The sequence below is a fragment of the Aulonocara sp. 'chitande type north' Nkhata Bay genome, linkage group LG3 (assembly GCF_057382095.1).
Source record: "Aulonocara sp. 'chitande type north' Nkhata Bay isolate Kocher_YH1m ecotype deep benthic linkage group LG3, A_spYH_male_GT1.1, whole genome shotgun sequence".
Lineage (NCBI taxonomy): Eukaryota > Metazoa > Chordata > Actinopteri > Cichliformes > Cichlidae > Aulonocara > Aulonocara sp. 'chitande type north' Nkhata Bay.
This window is the reverse complement of record NC_141346.1, coordinates 50,601,381-50,620,357: the sequence shown is the minus strand read 5'-3', so window position 1 is coordinate 50,620,357 and position 18,977 is coordinate 50,601,381. Positions and strand designations below refer to the sequence as shown.

Below are 18,977 nucleotides of genomic sequence, written 5' to 3'. Positions count from 1 at the left end.
AGATGTGGTTTAGTTTTGATTTACGAAAAGTTTTTGCAAACACAGGCGCAGCTGGTTCGTTTAAATATCAGTTTCAAAACAATTAGGTCAGTTTTGTTTTTTGGCATGAAATATCAGCACAGTTGATGCAACAGTTATTGAATGAGTTTGCGCGTTTGATTTAATTATTCTTCTCCCGATATTTTGCACCTTGAGAAAGGAACTTCTAGAGATACATACGCAGCCGCAGTCACGAAAATCTCAAAGTTATCACTTCTTACACGTAATCTTGCCACTGTGTTCTCTTTGAAAACGCCAAAACCCAGTTTGTGTTGCTGTAACGAGTTGATAAATCTGGCCCTAGAAGAGCAGCAGCTTTAGCTTTTGGCTAATCATTCCCTGTCTCCTTCCCGTCTTGTACATGCGTAGAAATCTAATATAAAGCTTTGGCCATGTGTAATATTTGCATCCACCACTAAAAGCGACATTTTTCTTGGTTGATAATTATGTGTGGATGTTTTTCATTGTTCCATTTTTGTCCTAGGGAGACACTTTGGAGGAAACAGCAATCGTTGTAAAGCTGCAAACGCATTAGGTGATATATACCTGGGTGAAGAGAGGGAGAGAGAAAACAAGACTTTAATGAAGAAAGGTATAGAGAGGTGGAGAGGCAGAGCAAGGAGGGGAGGCTCTTTGAGGCATGAGAGATGGAGTGCAGTGCGGCGTCTAGAGCTCACTTTTAGCGAATGTTTGGAGGAGTCAAAAGACGCCACGAACAAAAGTTCTGAGCCAAAGACGCGGGAGCAGAAACATAAAAAAATACAGGAACAAGGATGTAAATGAGAGGGAGAGATGACGAAGGAGAAGGGAAGGAGATGTTTGCTTGAGAAAAGTTTCTGTTGACCTGGATATGGCTGCGTTGCTCAGCTCTGTTCAAAGAGGGAAAAGAATCTTTTTCCATAGCTGCTTAGTTAGTTCTCGCTTCTCTTTATGATGCAGCTACAAGTTTCAACTTAATGCGATACGCTCGTCTGCTGCATTGTATCGTATGGGATGGTATTGAGCGCAGCAGGAGCACAGCAGCATGGGAGATGAAAGGTGTGTGTGTGTGTTTATGAGGGAGACAAACATAGCGAGCGCCTCTGTGTGTGTGTACGTGCTCTTTGCAAATGCCAAGGCATCCAGCGTGCCTCCATCCTGTGTCTCTGTGGTTATCCGGGTTGTGATATGTACTGGATGTGACACCGACGCTGCAGCATTCTGGACCGCCTCCGGACAGCAGAACGAGTGTGTATGAGTGTGCGCGCGTGTGTGTAAGAGATGACAAGGACGGAGTTACCTTCAAAGTCCCACGATGCCAGCTAACTATTCAAACAAGGCTCTGCATCTCTACCTGCCCACTGCCACCTCCCGCCTCCCTCTGCCTCTCTTTTCTCTCCCCTGCAAGCCTCCTCGGTGCTGCTTTCCCTTTCCCTTCACCACCTCTTCTCCTCTCGTCCCCTCCCGTTTCGCCCTCCCTCCCCCTCTTGCCATATGGAACGCATTACAAGCGTTGTCGTTTCTCACCACCGACATTCCTGAGGGCTTTCCACCACTCACTGACTTTACATCAACCTTGTGCTCCTCTTTCCTTGTTCACGCTGTTGTTCATAGTCAGCTTATCTTTTGTCATTTCTCTCCTCGTTTTCTTTTTAACCTTTCAATATCCAGTTCCCCTCTTTTATTTCCCTACGTGTAGGTAACATGTATGTGATTTTTCACTTCTGGGCCAAGAAAACATTCACTGTGCCCTGGTGTTGACACATCTTTTGAATTTTACAGATTTACACATGTTTAAGTTAAAACCTGCCCTTTTGGCTCTGTTTTGGCCTCCTCCAATTCCTAAAGGAATTGCTAGATCACCGTGTCAATGCATTCTCAGCAGGGCATCAAATACTGGCCTTCTGTCATGCGCTCCTCTCACACTGGTGGCTCGATGTGGCAGTGTTTAACGGTATGCTTTTCAGGAGTGATGAAGTCAAGTTGGATTAATTTTGATTTGCTGATGAAGCTCATTTGGACTCACAAGGCTTAGGCACTTAAAATCTTCCGTCTGGCGGGAGAATCCTTTCAAAAGTTGCATTCAAAGGCTCAGACTGTGCGGCGAAGGCCCCAGAGGTGCTGGAGAGTGGGCAGGCAGGAAAACCAGATTGGACAGCAAGAGTCTGAGCTGCTGGCTGGCATGCGTAGGGAATCTGGAGCAGAACAAGAATCGAGGTTAGCAACTTGGAAAACATATTTAGAGAGAAAGCAAGTTTCACCAGAGAGCCTGAACAACATCACCGGCTATAAAGGCTGTTGGAGCGGTCTGTAGGAGAGTGGGCGCGAGAGCTGGTCCTCATGTACTGCAGGTAAGTGATGATAGGATCGATGCGCCGGCTTACAGAGGAGTGGAAATCACAGGGTAGCCACACCTGTAGGAAGGCACCATAGAGATTAACAACAAAAGTACTTGCTTATAAAAGGATGCTTACCCATATAATTTTTAATTTGGTGCAAAGAAGTCGTTTACAAGCGTTTTCGTGTGACAAGTTGGTTCCCTGTTGCCGTTGCCGTCAACACATTGCATCACAGCCCCGACCTTTAAGCGTACCTTCTTTGAGGCGCACTTTGACAGCACTGCCGTATTTGATGCCCACGTTCAATCGTTGGTTTGATCTACAGAAAGCAGCCTCTTGCAGTGGCTGAAAATGACTAACAAAAAGCATCCTCATTGGTGCTTCTTTGTACAACACTTAGAGCTCAAAGACGCCATATTTTTCCAGTGTTTCTCATGTTTCTTTTGTAAAATATATTCCCAAATCAAACTCTGTCAGACGTGTTTGCTATCTTTGGAAACTTTGCGACGTCCACTAGAATTAAAGAAAGAAATGCGTTATTTTGCCGACGTGATTTACTGCCCAGCATAAATCTCCGGCCACCCTGTGGGACGCTGCGAGACGAAGACGATGAGCTCGTTTTACAATGTTGAAATTACTCCCCGCTATGTATGTGATATATACCGCTAAAGATAAAACACAAGTTCTTGGAAGGAAAGCGAGCTTGGGAGATTCATTCTCCCTCTTCTACCCCTGCCTCCCCCCCTACTCCCCCGCCAAACTCACATCCATTTCACCATTTCATCCATAATAGAAATGTTCAGAGGTATCTGGGCCATGCCTTCTAGAGAGACTCAAACTCTCATCAATTTACATTATAGCTCTCTCTTCTCCCCCTCTGTCTCTTCCGAACCCTTCTCTGTCTCCCTCCACCTCGTACAAATGCGTCTCTATCTCTCTCCAGCTCTATACACACAGTCAAAGACCACTTTCTGCAGCTCTTCTCCAGGGTATATGGTTCTTTAATGAAGACAGTAATAATGATTATGGATATTTTAAAACCGTCTGTCTGCCCCGCGCACTGATGGGAGCAGAAACTGCAGTGTCTGCGTGCAAAAGGTCCTGTCAGATGATGCAGAATTTGGAACAGCTAAATCATAATCATCAGCCATTATTTCCTAGCAACAGCTTAAGATGACAAATAATGTGTCAAAAGTTCAGGAATTCAATGATTTCCTTTACTCGAGAAGCTACAGCCACAGGTTTTTTTTTCTTTAATATAAACGTGTCAGGCTGATGTTTGTGTCTGTGTGAAAACCGCAAGCACGGTATTAATATATTATAAGATGACTCTGAAGGGTGCCGCTGAAGATGATAATAGCAATTTTTTGAAGCTAGGCCTCGAGTTCAACCTGCAAAACGGTTTTCAGACATGCTCTGAAAAGCCCCCTTTTTAGTTGCAGAAGTGATCAAAGATGAGGTCAAGATAAAAGAGCACAACACGAGTAACATTTAAAAGCTCCTGAATCATTTATCGCACGCCTATCAGACGGAGCGGCGGGCAAAAGGGATGTAGGTGAGACGTGAAGAGGACAACAGGTCAAGTGGACGAAGGCGCGGCTCCCGCGAACAAGTATAAAAGAAAGATTGGGCCGAATTCATGTTCCATATACTCCTGACCATGTGTTTTACGTTACGTGTTGTTGGTGTTTCTGGGGTTCTGATTGCTGCAGCAGAAGAGTGGAAAATGATAGCTGATCCTTCTCTGTGTGGGTTCTCTGCAGAGCAGGAAAAAGAAGAAGAAAAAAATCGCTTCACCGTAGCAAGTGATTTAATCCAGCATTAAGGCTTGAAATAATATTTTCCCTAAAGTGGGTAATGCAGTCTGTCAGCGGAGTGAGATAATTTTGCATTTCCAAATCTTTTAAATCATTTTATTCATACCTGAGGAGTAATTATTTATTCTTTCAAGACTTTAATGCTTGTTTGATAGAAAATTCATTAAAGTGCACTGGAAGAAAATTAATTATGGTGCAGGATCCACCGCGCGAAGCTCCGTGTGTTTTCATCAGGTTTAAAGATTCCATGAAGGCTCGAGTGACATGTTCAAAATGGACGTTTGTGTGTGTGTGTGTGTGTGTGTGTGTGTTTGCTCATTGTGGCACACTTTAGAAAGCACCTCTCCAGCAAATGAGACCCAGCGGATTTACTTTAGACAGCTACTAGATGGCCTGCAGGTGTTGCAGCAGCTCAGTGGGCCTGTCTACGTGCGCGCTCGTCCTGTAGAGTGTGTATTCCTCCCGTAGCCGATCGGTTTGCTACTCTTTAGTGTGCGTGCCCCCCCGCCGTGCGTTTGACAGCGTGTGTACATTAATGGTGGGTTTGGGTGCAGGGAGGGGGGCTGCACTGAGGGCCCCTGTGTGTGTGATTACACTGTGTATACCATGAGATTAGCGCAGACAGCTTTATGCGCAGGGGCCGCCATAAATCTTCCCCCCTCTCCAACTCTCGAACACCACAGAACCCAATACCGCCGTCGTTTATTATTCTCTAATAGATCGGTCCTTTGCTGTCTCTCCTTGGCTTCCCGCTCACACCAGGTTGTGGTTAGCTCAAGGACAAAACCGCCTCAGAGGACGGTAGGAGGTTAAAGTTTAGAAGAGTTTCGAGTAAATCCTCCAGACTGATTTCATTTTGGTTTGTTTTGTGTTCTCCGCCAACTCCAGTGTCCGCTCCCATTTCTTTTCTTCTCCTTCTTTTTTTTTTCGCCCTAGCCTTTTATTTTTCCACATTTGTTGCAGTTGCAATCTGTCCAACTCCCTTGCTTTCTCTTTGTCCTTATGTGTTTACTCTGATGCTTTATCACTTGGAATCCCACCTCTCTCTTTTGTCTCTCGCCTTATTTTTTTTCTGTTTTTTTTCCAGCATCCATTCTGATTTTTTTCCCCTCTCGTGGACTCGGCGCTCACACTCCTATGCCCTTCCAACATCCCCCAAACCTCACCTCCCGTAGCATATTCCTCAAGTTCACACAGACATACATTTCAAACACGCCCCATCCCTTGTCCTCCCCCTCTTCCGACTGCACCTGTGTGCCCGGCTTTGGTCTGGACACGGCTCAGGTTGCCTCTGTGGAATCTGGGAAATGTTCGAGCTGTCCGATATGCCACCTAGAGCAGGTAGATAGACGGAGGCGGGGAGGACGCTCAAAAGTCCTTTTTGGTTGATTTTAAACCATCTCCTCTTGGTTTAAAATGTAAAAGAAACCAAGTGGCTACTGCATTATAATAGTGGTAGAGAGTGGGACAGGGAGGAGCGGGAGAATGGGAAGCAGGAGGTGTGAGAGGTCGGAGGAGTTGGGAGGGAGGGGTCAGGGAGACTGACACTTGAGTCTTCTCAGCTCGACTCGGGAGTCGTGGCAGGGTGACGCTTGGGTTGAGAAAATGATGTTTCTGCCCTCATAAAAGAGCTCCAAAGAAGAAAAGATTGTAATGCTCACATCCCCCTCCTCCCTCCCCTCCTCTCCATCTCTTCTACTCACGGCCTTCTCCTTTCTCCTCCCCCACCCCCCTCAGTGTCACCTCTGGCCCCCTCCAACCTCCCACGCCATGTTTCAAAGTGTGGCCACATGAATGGCTCTATTGTTAATGGCCGAGAGAAAGGGGAAGGAGAGAGACTGGACGGCAAAAGAGATGAGAGCGAGCGAGAGAGGATTTAAAAAAATAGAAGCAGACACTGAGAGAGAGAGAGTCTCTGTCAGAGCGTAATGTGGCAAAGAAGAAAAGAGTAAAGGGAAAACTTAATGTTGCTCAGGGCTGTCTCTGAATGGGATGATTTATTTAGATGTGGTCACAGATGAACTCTATAAAGTTGTTTATAAGTTCACCTCACTTCACTTTTCCCACTCCGGCTCTCCATCCTCCCCTCTTGTGCGTGCTTCCCTTTTTTTCCTCTGGAAGTTTAACAGCCTTGTGGCACCTCTGAGATTCTGAGGGCTCTAAAAATTAAATGGCGCTTTCTGGCTAGACTTTTTTTTTTTTTTTTTCAAAGGCGGATTTAAACATATCCACCTTATAAAAAAAGAGTTTAAGTGATGTTTGAATGCAGCCCAGGACACTGAAGGCCTCACACGGAGGGCATGGAAAGCATGCCTCTGAGATAAATACACAGCATTTTTCCCCTTACCGCATGATTAGATTGGGACAAGGTCTCCCTAACTCCATCCTGTTTACACTGCACATAGACACTATCATTCACTCACAAACGCAGGGTTAACCCGGGTTAACTCGGCAAATGTGACACCCTGAGCATGGAGCCTATCAGAAAATTGAGTTCTGTTGCAGGAATAGGCTGGAATTCACCATCACTCTCCATCTTTCTGCCCTCCTTTCCTCCACCCTTTCTATTTTCCCCCATTTGTTTTGGCCTCCTCTTCCACGTTATATTTTAGGACCTTGTTCTCATCCTCTGTGGGCTGCTTGTGGCCGTGTTTCCTTTCTGCTTGTTCTCCACGTCTCTTTGTTGTCGCTACATACCTTGCCTAACGTGTTCGATTTTTTTTTGGATTTTTTTTGTCCACACTCCTTCCTCTCTCTCGTTCACTTCACTGATTTCTCCGTCTTTCTTCCTGCCGTTCTTTTAAAGCACCGCACCTGCCCAGTGGCATTTTACCTCTAAGAGCATTCTGTGTGTGTCTGTGTGCGTTTTCTCAGCCACTCTGCAATGCAGCTCAGCTCTGACTCAGGGTACCATCAGATAGCACTCAAAGAATGCGTCACGCAGGAAGCTAAAGGTGCTTGTTGCTGTTAAGGTGTGTTCATGTGTGTGCTAGTGTTCATGTTTAGGAAAAAATAAACCCAAGTGTGTCTGTGTGTGTTTGGATGTGGGTGGATGTGCTTGGGCAAACCTTTTGTGTTGAGCAGAAGGGCATTTGTATGGGTTTGTGTATGTGTTGAATAGATTTTTCTGATTAGGCTGTGCTACACAAGCCTCAGGAACTAACACCATGTTTATAGTTCTTGCTCTATAAATGGCATGAGTACATGTGCTCACCAGTCTGAAGCCGACAGGAAGGTGAAATAAATGTGTGCGTGTATGCGTTGAGTGAAGCTGAGTGCCTGCCTCTCCTGTCTAAGTATTGCCTGATAACCCCGAGTGACCTGGGTAATGAGAAGTGGAACAGTGGCTTCCCAGCAGGCCTCTGGGCCCGCCTCAGCTAAAGCTCCTCCGCCGCTCAGCCTGCATTATGAAGCTTCCCTCCAGTGTACGCCCGCTAGCCAAACACACCGACAGACAGAAGAGCTTACATCTCAATTTTTAGAAAGTCTAAGGCTGTTTAGATCACATTGCTAAGAGGTAGCTGTAGCCTGCCAGCTTGCATCGTGTGATTGTGAAAGAAAAAACATACAACCAAATAAAAGAAATCCTTATCTATTGGAAAGTATAATAATTTGCATGTACACCCATGTTTTTTTTACTCTGTTAGATAGCTGCGTGTCATGAATTTTATCAGAACAACTCGTTGCTCAAAACAGCCAGCAGAACTGTGTAACATGCTTTATCTTTTCTTCACTATCTTTGTTTAGCTTTGCTAACATCACAATGTTATCTGTTGGTCATACTTACTTGACAACTACAGTAAAACACTCTTCAATTACAGCTAACAGTGTTAGCATGCTAAAATGCTAACGTCAAATGGTGAAAACATTAAACATTAGCATACCGATGCAAACATTGTGTAGTGGTCTCACTTCTGGAAGCTAGTTTTAGCGTCCATTTTTAAAAGTGATTTTTAAATTCATTATCTCCATTGACTGTTTCTTATATCCTTATAAAAATACTGATATAAATTGTATAAACGCCCTGAAACAAGCTAACTAGCTACAAGGTGAATCATGACGATAATAAGATGTGACTGAAGTTTAATGTTGAAGGAACTACTTATCCCATAATGCATTACACATCCTAGATTGCACAGCAAATGGCTTCTATGTATGTATGTATGTATGTATGTATCTAGAATTTAATCAATTTTTGTATTTTTGCATGATAATAATCGTTTGTCCCTGACTGCATTCCCCACTCTTGTGGTTTCTGAAGTTTGGCGCTAACTCAGTTACCTGACATTTGCAGGTTTAAGCACTTTTTGTTAGTACTACAGACATTCACCAATCAGAGATGTTTCAGTTTGGGATTGTTTGCAGAGTCGTTTGTTGAAGTGTTTCTCTTTAGACAAAGTTTGATATCATACAGGGTTGTGGTTTCTAAAGAAGTGCATGTCAGCATTTCTTGGTGCCAGAGCTCGTAGTAAGTCTTCTTTGCATGGTGCACCATTATGTCTCATAATCAAAACCCTTATGGAAAACATAAATGGGATTTTTGCTTCTTCAGCAGGTAGTGTCCAATGTGGAGACCAGATAATCTTATTTTACTAAAGCTAAGAAAACTCAGATTAGCGACAGTAGTTGTTTACTTTCAGGGTTCCTGAAAAAGTATCAGGAAAGCCACCGCTTTACTTGTTTTGTCTCAACAGAAATCGTTAGCCCATCTGAGCCTTGGTGTAGCCTCGGAAATATGTAGCTCTAACAACACTTCAACCAAATTGCGTGAGATGCGTAGACTTGAGCGTTTTTTGGAGCTTAACCCACAATTGACACTAAAAATCATTATACTTTCTCTATAGTCTTTACTGCGACTGGATTTCATTAGTATGACTTTAGCGAGCCCACATATGCAGAACAACAGGCAGTATTAATTTGCTGGGATACTCATTTAATCCCTACAACTGAGCTAATAAGAAACATATTGTAAGTGGAAAAAAAAGTCATGCTAGATAATTTTATTACCAAAAGTCAAATAGTTTTCAGTCCTACCTAATATCATTATGGACTGGTATGATCTCTTTGTTGTCTTTTAAAGGAGGCTATGAAAGGAAAATCCTTGATAAGCAAACAATTTATGCGTTAGTGAAAAGTGTGAACAATATTTTTTTTTAATTAACAAACGAAACTGTCACTTGATGTTTATGTGAGAGCAGCAGTATGTAGCCTGTCTCCCTTTGTCTTTGTGTGCTTTGTGATCCTGTATTGTTTATTTTTAATACTCAAACGGTTGTCTGACAGCAGAACAGAGAGAATAATTAAGCAGGTTTTAGTGCTGTGACTCCCCAGTGTTCGTGTGGATTTGTTGGAAACAGAAAACAGCGTTTGAGTCAGAGGTAACAGAAAATGGGCTCTTTAACATTACAGGCATTTGCTTCCTCCCACATCCACATCAAAGTGTCACGTAAGATTCTCTGAGAATGCTAACAGTAGAATAAATCCAGCAACCCCCCACCCCATTTGAACTTTTACTACTATAAACACTTTCCTTCTTCCTGTCAGTGGTGACATTTATTTTAACCTGAGGTAGATGGTGCATAGTTCTGTTTTCCCACTGTTAGCCAGTCATGCTAGCATGGTGCGTTAAAGTCATCGCAGGCCTCGGGGCGAGTAGCTAAGTTGATAATTCATAGTATTTGGCCTTATCAGCAAGAGATGGCCCTGTGCTGTGAGGGGGGGATGACACAGACTTAGTCATTTGTTAATTTTATGCCCCTGTGACTGCTGCGTTTCATGTTGTCTGCTCCGCAGAGACCTCTGGAAACTGTGAAGTCACAGTGAGCCCACCAGCCTTCAAACTGCAGCAGCTCTTTTCATGTAGGCTGAATTAATTTCAATTTTCGTATAAAAATCTTTCCTCAAATTCTACTCAGCGTTTACCCAGAAAAACTATTTAACTAAATTAAACACATAGCTGCACACAGAAAGCCACAAAAATGTCATGCTAGTGATAATCAACCTCACCCAGTTCTACTTTGGTGGAATTTAGTCAGCCTGCTGGATTAGAATCACATCAGGCTGAAGGTTTTCCATAGATGACAGGTGTCAACTCATCAGACGAAGCGGCACGCCGTTCATACCAAAGCAGTTGAGGGAGTGATACAGAAACAGCTAATTAGCAAACTAATTAACTGTACATACCTGAGAACTGGCTTTGGCAGCTTTGTTGATCTACAGTGAAAGTTGTCTGCCTGGTTCTTCCTCAGTGGACGTGAAGTTCTCACTTCAAGAGCTGCGGAAAAACGAGAGAAAAATGAAGTCGGGGAGAAAATGTGCATTGCAGATGAAGAGGGAAAAAAATCTCAATGTTTTGCTACAGTTTTGATAGTAACATTATGTTTGTACTACATTTTTCCTACGTAGTTTCACATGGCGTGCACAGAGTGAAAAGTCTTCCTGTACACATGCTCTCTCTTACATGAATAATTAAGTAATTCAGTTCTTGAAATATTTTACTCGTACTTTGTCACAGATAAATAACAGCAATAAAGCCATCTGTCTCTGCAGTGAGTTGTACATCCTGTGGATAAACTCTGTAGTCTCTGTTCTGCTCTGCAGAATCTGTGACCTTAAGGTAGTGGCGCATAAACTCTCTGCCTGCTGCAAGTTCTGGTTAAAAAGACCTTCGTCTACCTACTATTGCCAGCTGCAGTATTATTCAATTCAGTTTTATTTATATAGCACCAAATCACAGCAGCAAATGCCTCAAGTTGCTTTATATTGTAAGGTAAATACCCTAAAATAATTAGGAAATAAACCCCAACAATAAGGCGACCCTCTAAGAGCAAGCACTTGGTGAAATGGGAAGGAAAAACTCCCTTTTAACAGGAAGGAAGCTCCAGCAGAAGCAAGGGGTGGGAGGGCAGCCATCTGCTGGGACTGGCTGGGTGACGGGAGGAAGACAGGACAAAAACACACTGTGGAAGAGAGCCAGAGATTAATAATAACTAATGATTAAATGCAGAGTGGTGTGTAAGCACAAAGTGAGTGGAGAATAAACACTCAGTGCATCATGGGAATCCTCAGCAGCCTAGGCCTATGACAGCATAACTAAGGGACCGATGGAGAAAACATGAGATCATCTGTAGGCAGCCATTAATATACCTGATCAGTACATGCTAATTTTTGTGACAAAGGTAGCAAGAATAATTAGCTAAAGGAACAACAGGCCCTCTCTGAGGAAGTATAAAAGAATATAAAATTTATCATATAATGCTTAAAATAGAGCCACATATAAATAATTTCATGCTACAAATGATAAAAAAAAAAAGCACAAGTCCTGTTAAAAAGATGTGTAAGAATCAAGGACATGTTTCTTTTCTCTGTCACAGCTGTCCCATTCAAGTAGATGAGATAACTTTGGCCAAAATAGGTATTTTTTTTAAGCGAAAAAGCTTCCTTTTGAATACTTCTGATTATTTTAATATCTGCTTAATCTCAAAGGCACCAGATTTTGATTAGTTACAAATATCTGTGAACTCACGGGGATTCGTTTACAAAAGAAAATGAGTGGTTTTCTAACAGCTGAATCCTTTTTGGCTTCAGCGGTGGTTATTTTCCCCGCGTGAATCATCAATTTGTGGTTATATTTCCTGCGTTTTTCTCCACCACCTTATGGGGTCAGCGGGGGATTGCGTGAGCTTGTGTAGTAAAAATTTATTTGTGCAGTTGACTGCACAGCAGTTCCTCTGCAAAGGCACCTGTTCCCTGTGAAGGACACAAAAACCAGGATAGGAGAAGGAGAAACGGTAGCGCTAAAGGACCCATCTGTTGCTCATTCAGCAGCAAGGACAGGTGGCTCTGAACTGTTTATAAAGACTTTAATTAATGATTCTCTGCCTTTCTCTCCCTCCGTTGCCTCCTTTCTGTTTTTTTTATCTTCGTCTCTCCTTCCTTTAGATTCAGAGACGACAAGGGCTACGTTCTGTACCCTCAGATCGGGGACCGGCTGGACCTCATCTGCCCTCCTCTGGACACCGCCAGGTCCACGCCGGAGTACGAGTTCTACAAGCTCTACCTCGTGTCGACGCGGGAGCAGGCGGACCGCTGCGAAGTGATGGGACCCCCCAACATCGTGCTCACTTGCGACGAGCCCACCCGCGAACGCCGCTTCACCATCAAGTTCCAGGAGTTCTCGCCCAACCTCTGGGGCCACGAGTTCAAGAGCATGCAAGACTACTACATCATCGGTGAGTGGAGGACCCTGACCAAACGCTGGGTCGATGTGTGTATGTGCGCTTACGGGCGTGTTTGTTGAGCCTTATTTGCAGTGTGCGGTTGGTGTCGGTTGGAGGGCGGGGGGTTGTTATGATTGCATGGTTGATTTCTGATTGTGCCTGAGTGTGTTTGTTTATTTCAGAGATGATAGCGCTGATTGGGCGGGTGTGTTTACAATAATTAGGTTTGAGAATTGCGTGTGATCCAGCCCACAGGCGGAGATACAGTACAGGACATGCACTGCACTAAAAAACAAGAAACACAACAAAACAAAACATTCATGACATTTGAGGGTTTTTTTCCCCCAAATGAAGTAAGATGTAGATTTTTTCACTAACTATTTACTCACCTAAAGTTTCACCTCTGTGGGATTACCATGCTTTCTTGTCTCTTCTTGCAGTATCTCTAGATGTGCTGCATGTGTGGGATTTTGTGTTTAGCGGTTAGATTCGTATCGAGATGCTGTCGGTCGTTGCGAAGCCCTCTTTGTCCCACAGCGCCGGGCTCGGGCCTGTTTATTGTTACTGCCAGCCTTAGACGGTGACCACAGATGGTGAGGCGCCGTTTGTTTTGGTTTGTTCAAAAGGCTTGTTTGGAGTTTAGCCGTGCGGATGACCCATGAGGTCACCGAGGCGAGCGAGGCCAGGTGTCTGTATCGGACGGAACGATCGGCGGGTAAAGTTTGCGTCAACTGAAACATGTGGGTTGTTTTTAAATGCGGACCTGGGGCCAACTGGAGCAATGCACGCAACACATAGGGATCACACTCAAGTGCATGTATACACACACGCCCACGAGTTTCTAGTACAAACACAGGCGCTGTAAAAACACCTCGGGAGTGAGACAGCGAGCAGGATAGACAAAGAAAGAGAGAGCGAGAGACCCTGATTCCCATAGCTCCCCTCCCACGCACCTGCGAGGTCTATTCACTCAGGTGTGCAAATGCTCTTTTCATTTCTTTTCGTCTGCCGGTGGAAAATAAAAACCTAAAAACGACAGAAAGAGGAGAGCTAGGAGGAGGAGGAAGCTGGGACAGAGCTAGAAAGGCAGACAGACAGAGAGAGAGAGAGAGAGAGAGAGTACAGAAGAGACAAAGAGAATGTAAGATTTTTCCAAGTCTGTGAAGTCCCTCGTGCCTTTTGGTGTTCCATATTTGTTCACCTGTTTCAGGTGTGCTCGGTTTTTTACTATCAGTCCACAAAAGTGCCGTGTTTGTGAAGAGAGGCGAGGCTCTGGGCACATTTCTCCTTTTCCCTGCGTCGATATCAGCTCACAAGTGTCTCTCTCTGATTAGATGTGAGTGAGCGAGATAGCGTGTCGTGGTGCAGTAAACCGTCGTGTACTGTATGTACTGTAGGGACGTGTGTATTGGCGTATGTGCGCCCAGAATCTCGCCCTAATAAGTAGGGAGGAAAATGAATGCAAGCCTCACTTCCTGGTAGATGAATTAGTAACGGACTCAATATTGAGAGGACCCGAGCAGCCATCGAGTATCACAGGAATGTTGTCCTGTGGTTTCAGTAATCCGGTTTTGAAGCCTTGAGTTTGGTATTCCGACTCGCAGCATCTTTGTTTTTGTAGCTACAAGCGACCATATTGTATAAGAAGGCGCACGCTAAGTTATTAGCTAACCTTAGAAAGCTTTAATAGGAAAAACACAATTCAAAAACTGTATTGCTTAGACATAGATACCTGCTAATTAGTTCCAAGTAACAAACAAATACAACAGTAGAACGTTACTAATGGCACAAATGTAGATAAAGAAATCAAATGCAGTAACTAGTAGACAGATACTGATATATCCACCTGATAGTCAAAGTAAGCATGTCCTATGTGATACATAACTTTACAAGGGGGCATGCCTTTTATAATTCAATTTAAGCAGATAAGTCGTATAAATAAATCTCCTCTCGCTGTTGTCCTGAAGGGGGTTTATTTATAGAGACTAAAGTCAGGCTGCAAACTGTTTTATTTCTCACAGAAAGTTGGAAATTTTAACATGAAAATCTAAGAGATTGACTCTCTGTTGCAGACTGCCACAAGTGGTCTTTAGAGGAACTGTAGTTTTAATTATGTTTCATTTTTTAATAGAAATGTAGACAAAACATGACCTGAAATGTGTTCCCATTTTCATGTCTTTCTATCTTGACTGTTCCCTGTCATACTTACACGACTGAACAGTTAAAGATGTCGAACACGCCCAGTTCCCTCCACGTAAGAAGAGTCAAAGTAGAATTTAGTTGTTGCCATGAAACATTTTGCGGGGCCGCGTAGGTGTAGGGTTCACATCTTTTCCTCCGACCTTTTATTTCGCTCCCCCTCTCTTCTGTACCCCAACCTGACAACCAGGTGTCCAGAGATAGAAACACCTTTATCTCCACTCACAGCCCAGACTGATCGATTGACAGCTCCAGCCCGATCGATGACGGCTGCAGCACAAGGTCACGCGCGCACTCTCGCTCTCATACGCACACGCAGAGGTTTACTCCCAGATTCGTAGAGAGACTCGGATAGGTGAGGGGGAGTATCCGATCGTAGAGAGCATTCGGTCCTGATAACTTATTGACGACATCGAGAGATCGCTTGTGTTTAGTGAGCAACCGGGCTTTGATCATGTGTCCTTAATGAAGAATCGCACCGAGTCTCTTACCAGAGCTTGTGTGTACTTAATGAGGTTGTGAGATAATTAATAACTGCTAATCCTGCTGCTAATTTAGTGCCACATATCTGCTGTCGCCTGTGTGCTAACCCTATAGGGAGGATATTGCACACGCTGAACACAGCGTGAACTATGGCTTGTCCCTGAATTTAGTTAAATGTATGTTTGCGGGTGTGTGTAAAGGCACCGATGTATGCAGAAGCCTCAGGGAAATCTGGTTTTAATTAACCTATAGCATTGTGTGATTTAATTTGCACACTGCAGACTGGGCACAAGCGAAAAGCATATGCGTGGTAATGCGGAGTTGCTGGCTGGTGGAACAGCAGGAGGAAACTCGGCAGTAGAGGTTAATTTAAAGTTAAACCTATTACAGATTACCTGTAACTTGCTTAAAGCCCACTGGGTGATTAGTTTCCCCTGCAGTTTGGCTCTCGAGTAAACACGCGGTAAATCAAAGCAGAAGCTCCGTGATTTGATTTTCACATTGCAGTCGTCGACAAGTGCCGTCACTGATCATCGCACGGGAAAATAACCCTTACGCGTCGACGAAAATCTCACAAGGAATCTGGAAAAAGGGGAAACTTGTTTTTGCAGTGTCTAACGCGTCACAGATGCTGCTGCTTTGTAATCAAATTACTTGAATCCTATTAAATGTTATTCTTCACTTCCGTATCCTGGGGAGAGGAGCGAAGCAGCGGGGAAATTGATTTGTCATACTTATTGATTGATGTTTGCATTCATAACATGAGGTCAGAGTTTATGTAAGCCCATTTCTCTGTCACGCTCTCCCGTCTTGTGTTTTGCCGCTTGCTCATCTTCTCCACCGTTTTAGTTTTTTTTTAACCCCTTTTACAAACAAACACACACACACACACACACACACGCACACACACACACACACACACACACACACACACACACACACACACACACACACACGCACACACTCAGTGCATCAACCCCAGACTGCAGATCAAGCCTTTCTCTGCTTTTAATGAATCCTTTGAAATCAGGCGCCAAAGCCTTGTGTAACGCACACTTTATGCATGCATGCATGAGCAGACATAGAAAGTCTGCACAGTTAAAGTGCGGTCTGGATGACGTGTATCCTAATGAGAACTTCAGGAGGAAGCCATCTCCACACAGCTTATTGGATTTACAACTAAAAAGACACTTTAGGGAAATTATTACGAAACTTCCTTTTTTTTCACTTCACTCTGGCGAACCCAAGTTATGTTAATTGTTCCTCTTTTGTTTATCTGCTTTTGGACTTTTGTGTTTAAAAAAAATAAATCAACGTGCTCTCCAGACCGGTTGCTGTGCCTTGCTGGATAATCCACAGACCTCACTATGAACTGCTTTTATCTGAAGCGACAGTCCCAATAAAATCTGAGGACAGTGTGTATTATGGATTAGCCAGAGCTTTTTGTAATTTTGGCGAACATATCCTTAAGCACCCAGTTTCTTACAGATTAATTCAAAGTGACAAAGGTGCACGCTGTATTATCTTGGGAGTGTTTGTTTACAGATAAGCCTTATGCGATATTGAAATGCATTTGCAGAAGAAGGACGAGGACAGAAAATGATCATGGGCTGTATATCAAAGAAGGATAAGCCCGTTGCTTTGACCTGTTGGTTTTTGACCTTGAGAACGTTTAAGCTTCTGGTTTAGCTCCATTTTCTGGAACCAGAAGTCACAATGAGATTGGATTATTGAGTGGATCGTCAATCCATCAGCTAATGCTAGCAAATATTATGTGACTTAGATCTCAGATCAGTGGAGGTAAAGCTCCCTCTGTCTTGGTACACCTCTCTATCGACTTTAAACCTTAACAAAATTCAAAAGGATTAATTATTTAAAAATTGATTCAATCAATCAACCAACCAACCAACCCCAGTGAGTTTCTTTTGTATCAGGCTGTAAACATAGAAGTCTTTGAGGACTCACTCACCTCTAGAGGAAGCCTTAAGTGGTCACTGGAAGAAATGCAGTTTTTGGTATGTCTGCATTAGCTGTATTTCTAATCTGAGGTTGGTACTTGTCAAAAATGTTCACTTTCAAAACTTGTACGTTGATCTCACTTAAATGTGCTTTCCTGTAATTCTTTATTGTGTTGTAATTCAATATGGCCCTGGTCCTGGGACCTCACACATAAATTTAAAGCCAGAGGCGAGGACAGCCACAGTGAGATCAAAAAATAGAACAGAGCAGGCATCAGCCACAGCAGACCAGCGTGAAAGAAGAGGCTGAGGCTGAAGGGAATTGCAAAGCAGCTTGCAGCACGAAAAATGACATCACCAGTATGAAATTTGCCAACTCGATCTGTTGAAAGGTATTAGATGAGCATCAGCTGATGTGGGCTGGCATTCAGATCACCTGACCTTCAGGCCCAGCTTGACTTTTGTGGCCGGCCTGAAGTAATGCTGTGCTTGATTTTATATCAAAAGGGACACCACCCTTCTTCACAATAAAGCTGGCTAGAGCTCATTTCAAGTACCAGGCATGACTGTTGAGTGATGAAAGCGACTGGGAAAGATAGCTAACTCAGAACAAGGGAGACAAAAGAGGGATGGTGTCGGAAGAGACTTTGATAGAGTATGAATATGTTGTGCATGCTGAGGGATCAAAGCTGAAGGGACAGAGCAAATAGTAAGAAGATGTCAGACAGTTGTGGGCCGGTCCTGATGTGCGTGCCTGATGTGAATGGGGTGTGAGTGTCAGCTGATACACCACCAGAGCACACCACTCATCTGGAGTGCGACACTGAAACAGCTCGGTCACTTCCAATCACTGCTGCTGCTGTCAAGGACATGGCAACAGGCGCGCGCACACACGCACGCATGTTTGAACACACACTGACTTACAGTGAATAATCGCACTCTTGATATACATATGACCTTGCATGTGAGCGAACTCTTTCTGTCTCTCACCATCTAACACACCCACCCACCCGCACGCACAGACACCCACAAATGGCAGTAATCCTCCTCGGTGCCCACTCTAACATATGCACGCTCACATCACCGTACACAGGGGCATTTTCAGAAATGTATGCACTCACACACACTTCGCCACTCCGTGCAGAGCTGTGGTCGCAAACACACACAAAACGCTCTCAAAATAGCTGCCGCGCACCCACCCACACCCGAAAAGACACAGGAACATATGCACAAGTGCGCACAAAGTTTAGTCAGATCCGCGGTGGGGAACGGGTCAGTCGCCGTGGGACTCCGGTGTTGTCGTTGCACGCCGAGACAGATGGCAGAGCGTGTATGAGTGTGCACACATTTGTGGCAGGTACAGGTATGAAAGCATATGTGGACGTTTTGTGTGTGTGTGACTGCGCGGTTAGCAGGTGCATGTATGGATATGTAGCATTGGCATATTTTTCTGTGTTTGCGCAAGAGCATGAATGACTCCCAGCGGTGTGGTTACGGAGCAGGGCCCCCAGAGCACGGTGCTTGCATTTGCACAATGGCCGAGATAAACAACCTCACCCCACTAATATGAATAATAGAAGAGCTGACTGGAGCCTGCAAACCGAGAAAAAAATGTGTTTGTGCATATTTGTGTGTGTGTGTGTGTGTGTGTGTGTGTGTGTGTGCGTGTGTGTGTGTGTGTCGTTTCTAATTTTTTATTTTTTTTTTGTGGGAAGTTTACTGATATGTTGGTGCATGTGTTTATTTGGTAGCTATTTAAATGTCACAGCTTCTCACTCTGCAAATTTGAGTTTCTCTCTCCCACTCTGTTGTATTCCTTTTCTCTATCCATCGGTCATGGTTTCTGCTCTCTATCATTTTGTGATTTTTAAAATTTTTTTTATTGATATATATGTTCTGGGCAGCACGGTGACATGGTGGTTAGCACTGTTGCCGCACAGCAAG

General features: G+C 44.0%; 1 protein-coding gene across 1 annotated transcript in view; it reads left to right on the top strand.

Annotated features, from left to right (window-relative positions):
- The window catches only part of efnb3b (ephrin-B3b), a 97,955-nt gene that overhangs the window by 29,358 nt on the left and 49,620 nt on the right, over positions 1 to 18,977 (top strand). The window contains exon 2 of the mRNA XM_086284821.1: positions 12,116 to 12,405. Within this exon, the coding sequence (XP_086140947.1) occupies positions 12,116 to 12,405 (290 nt within the window). The remainder of the gene's footprint in view (positions 1 to 12,115; positions 12,406 to 18,977) is intronic.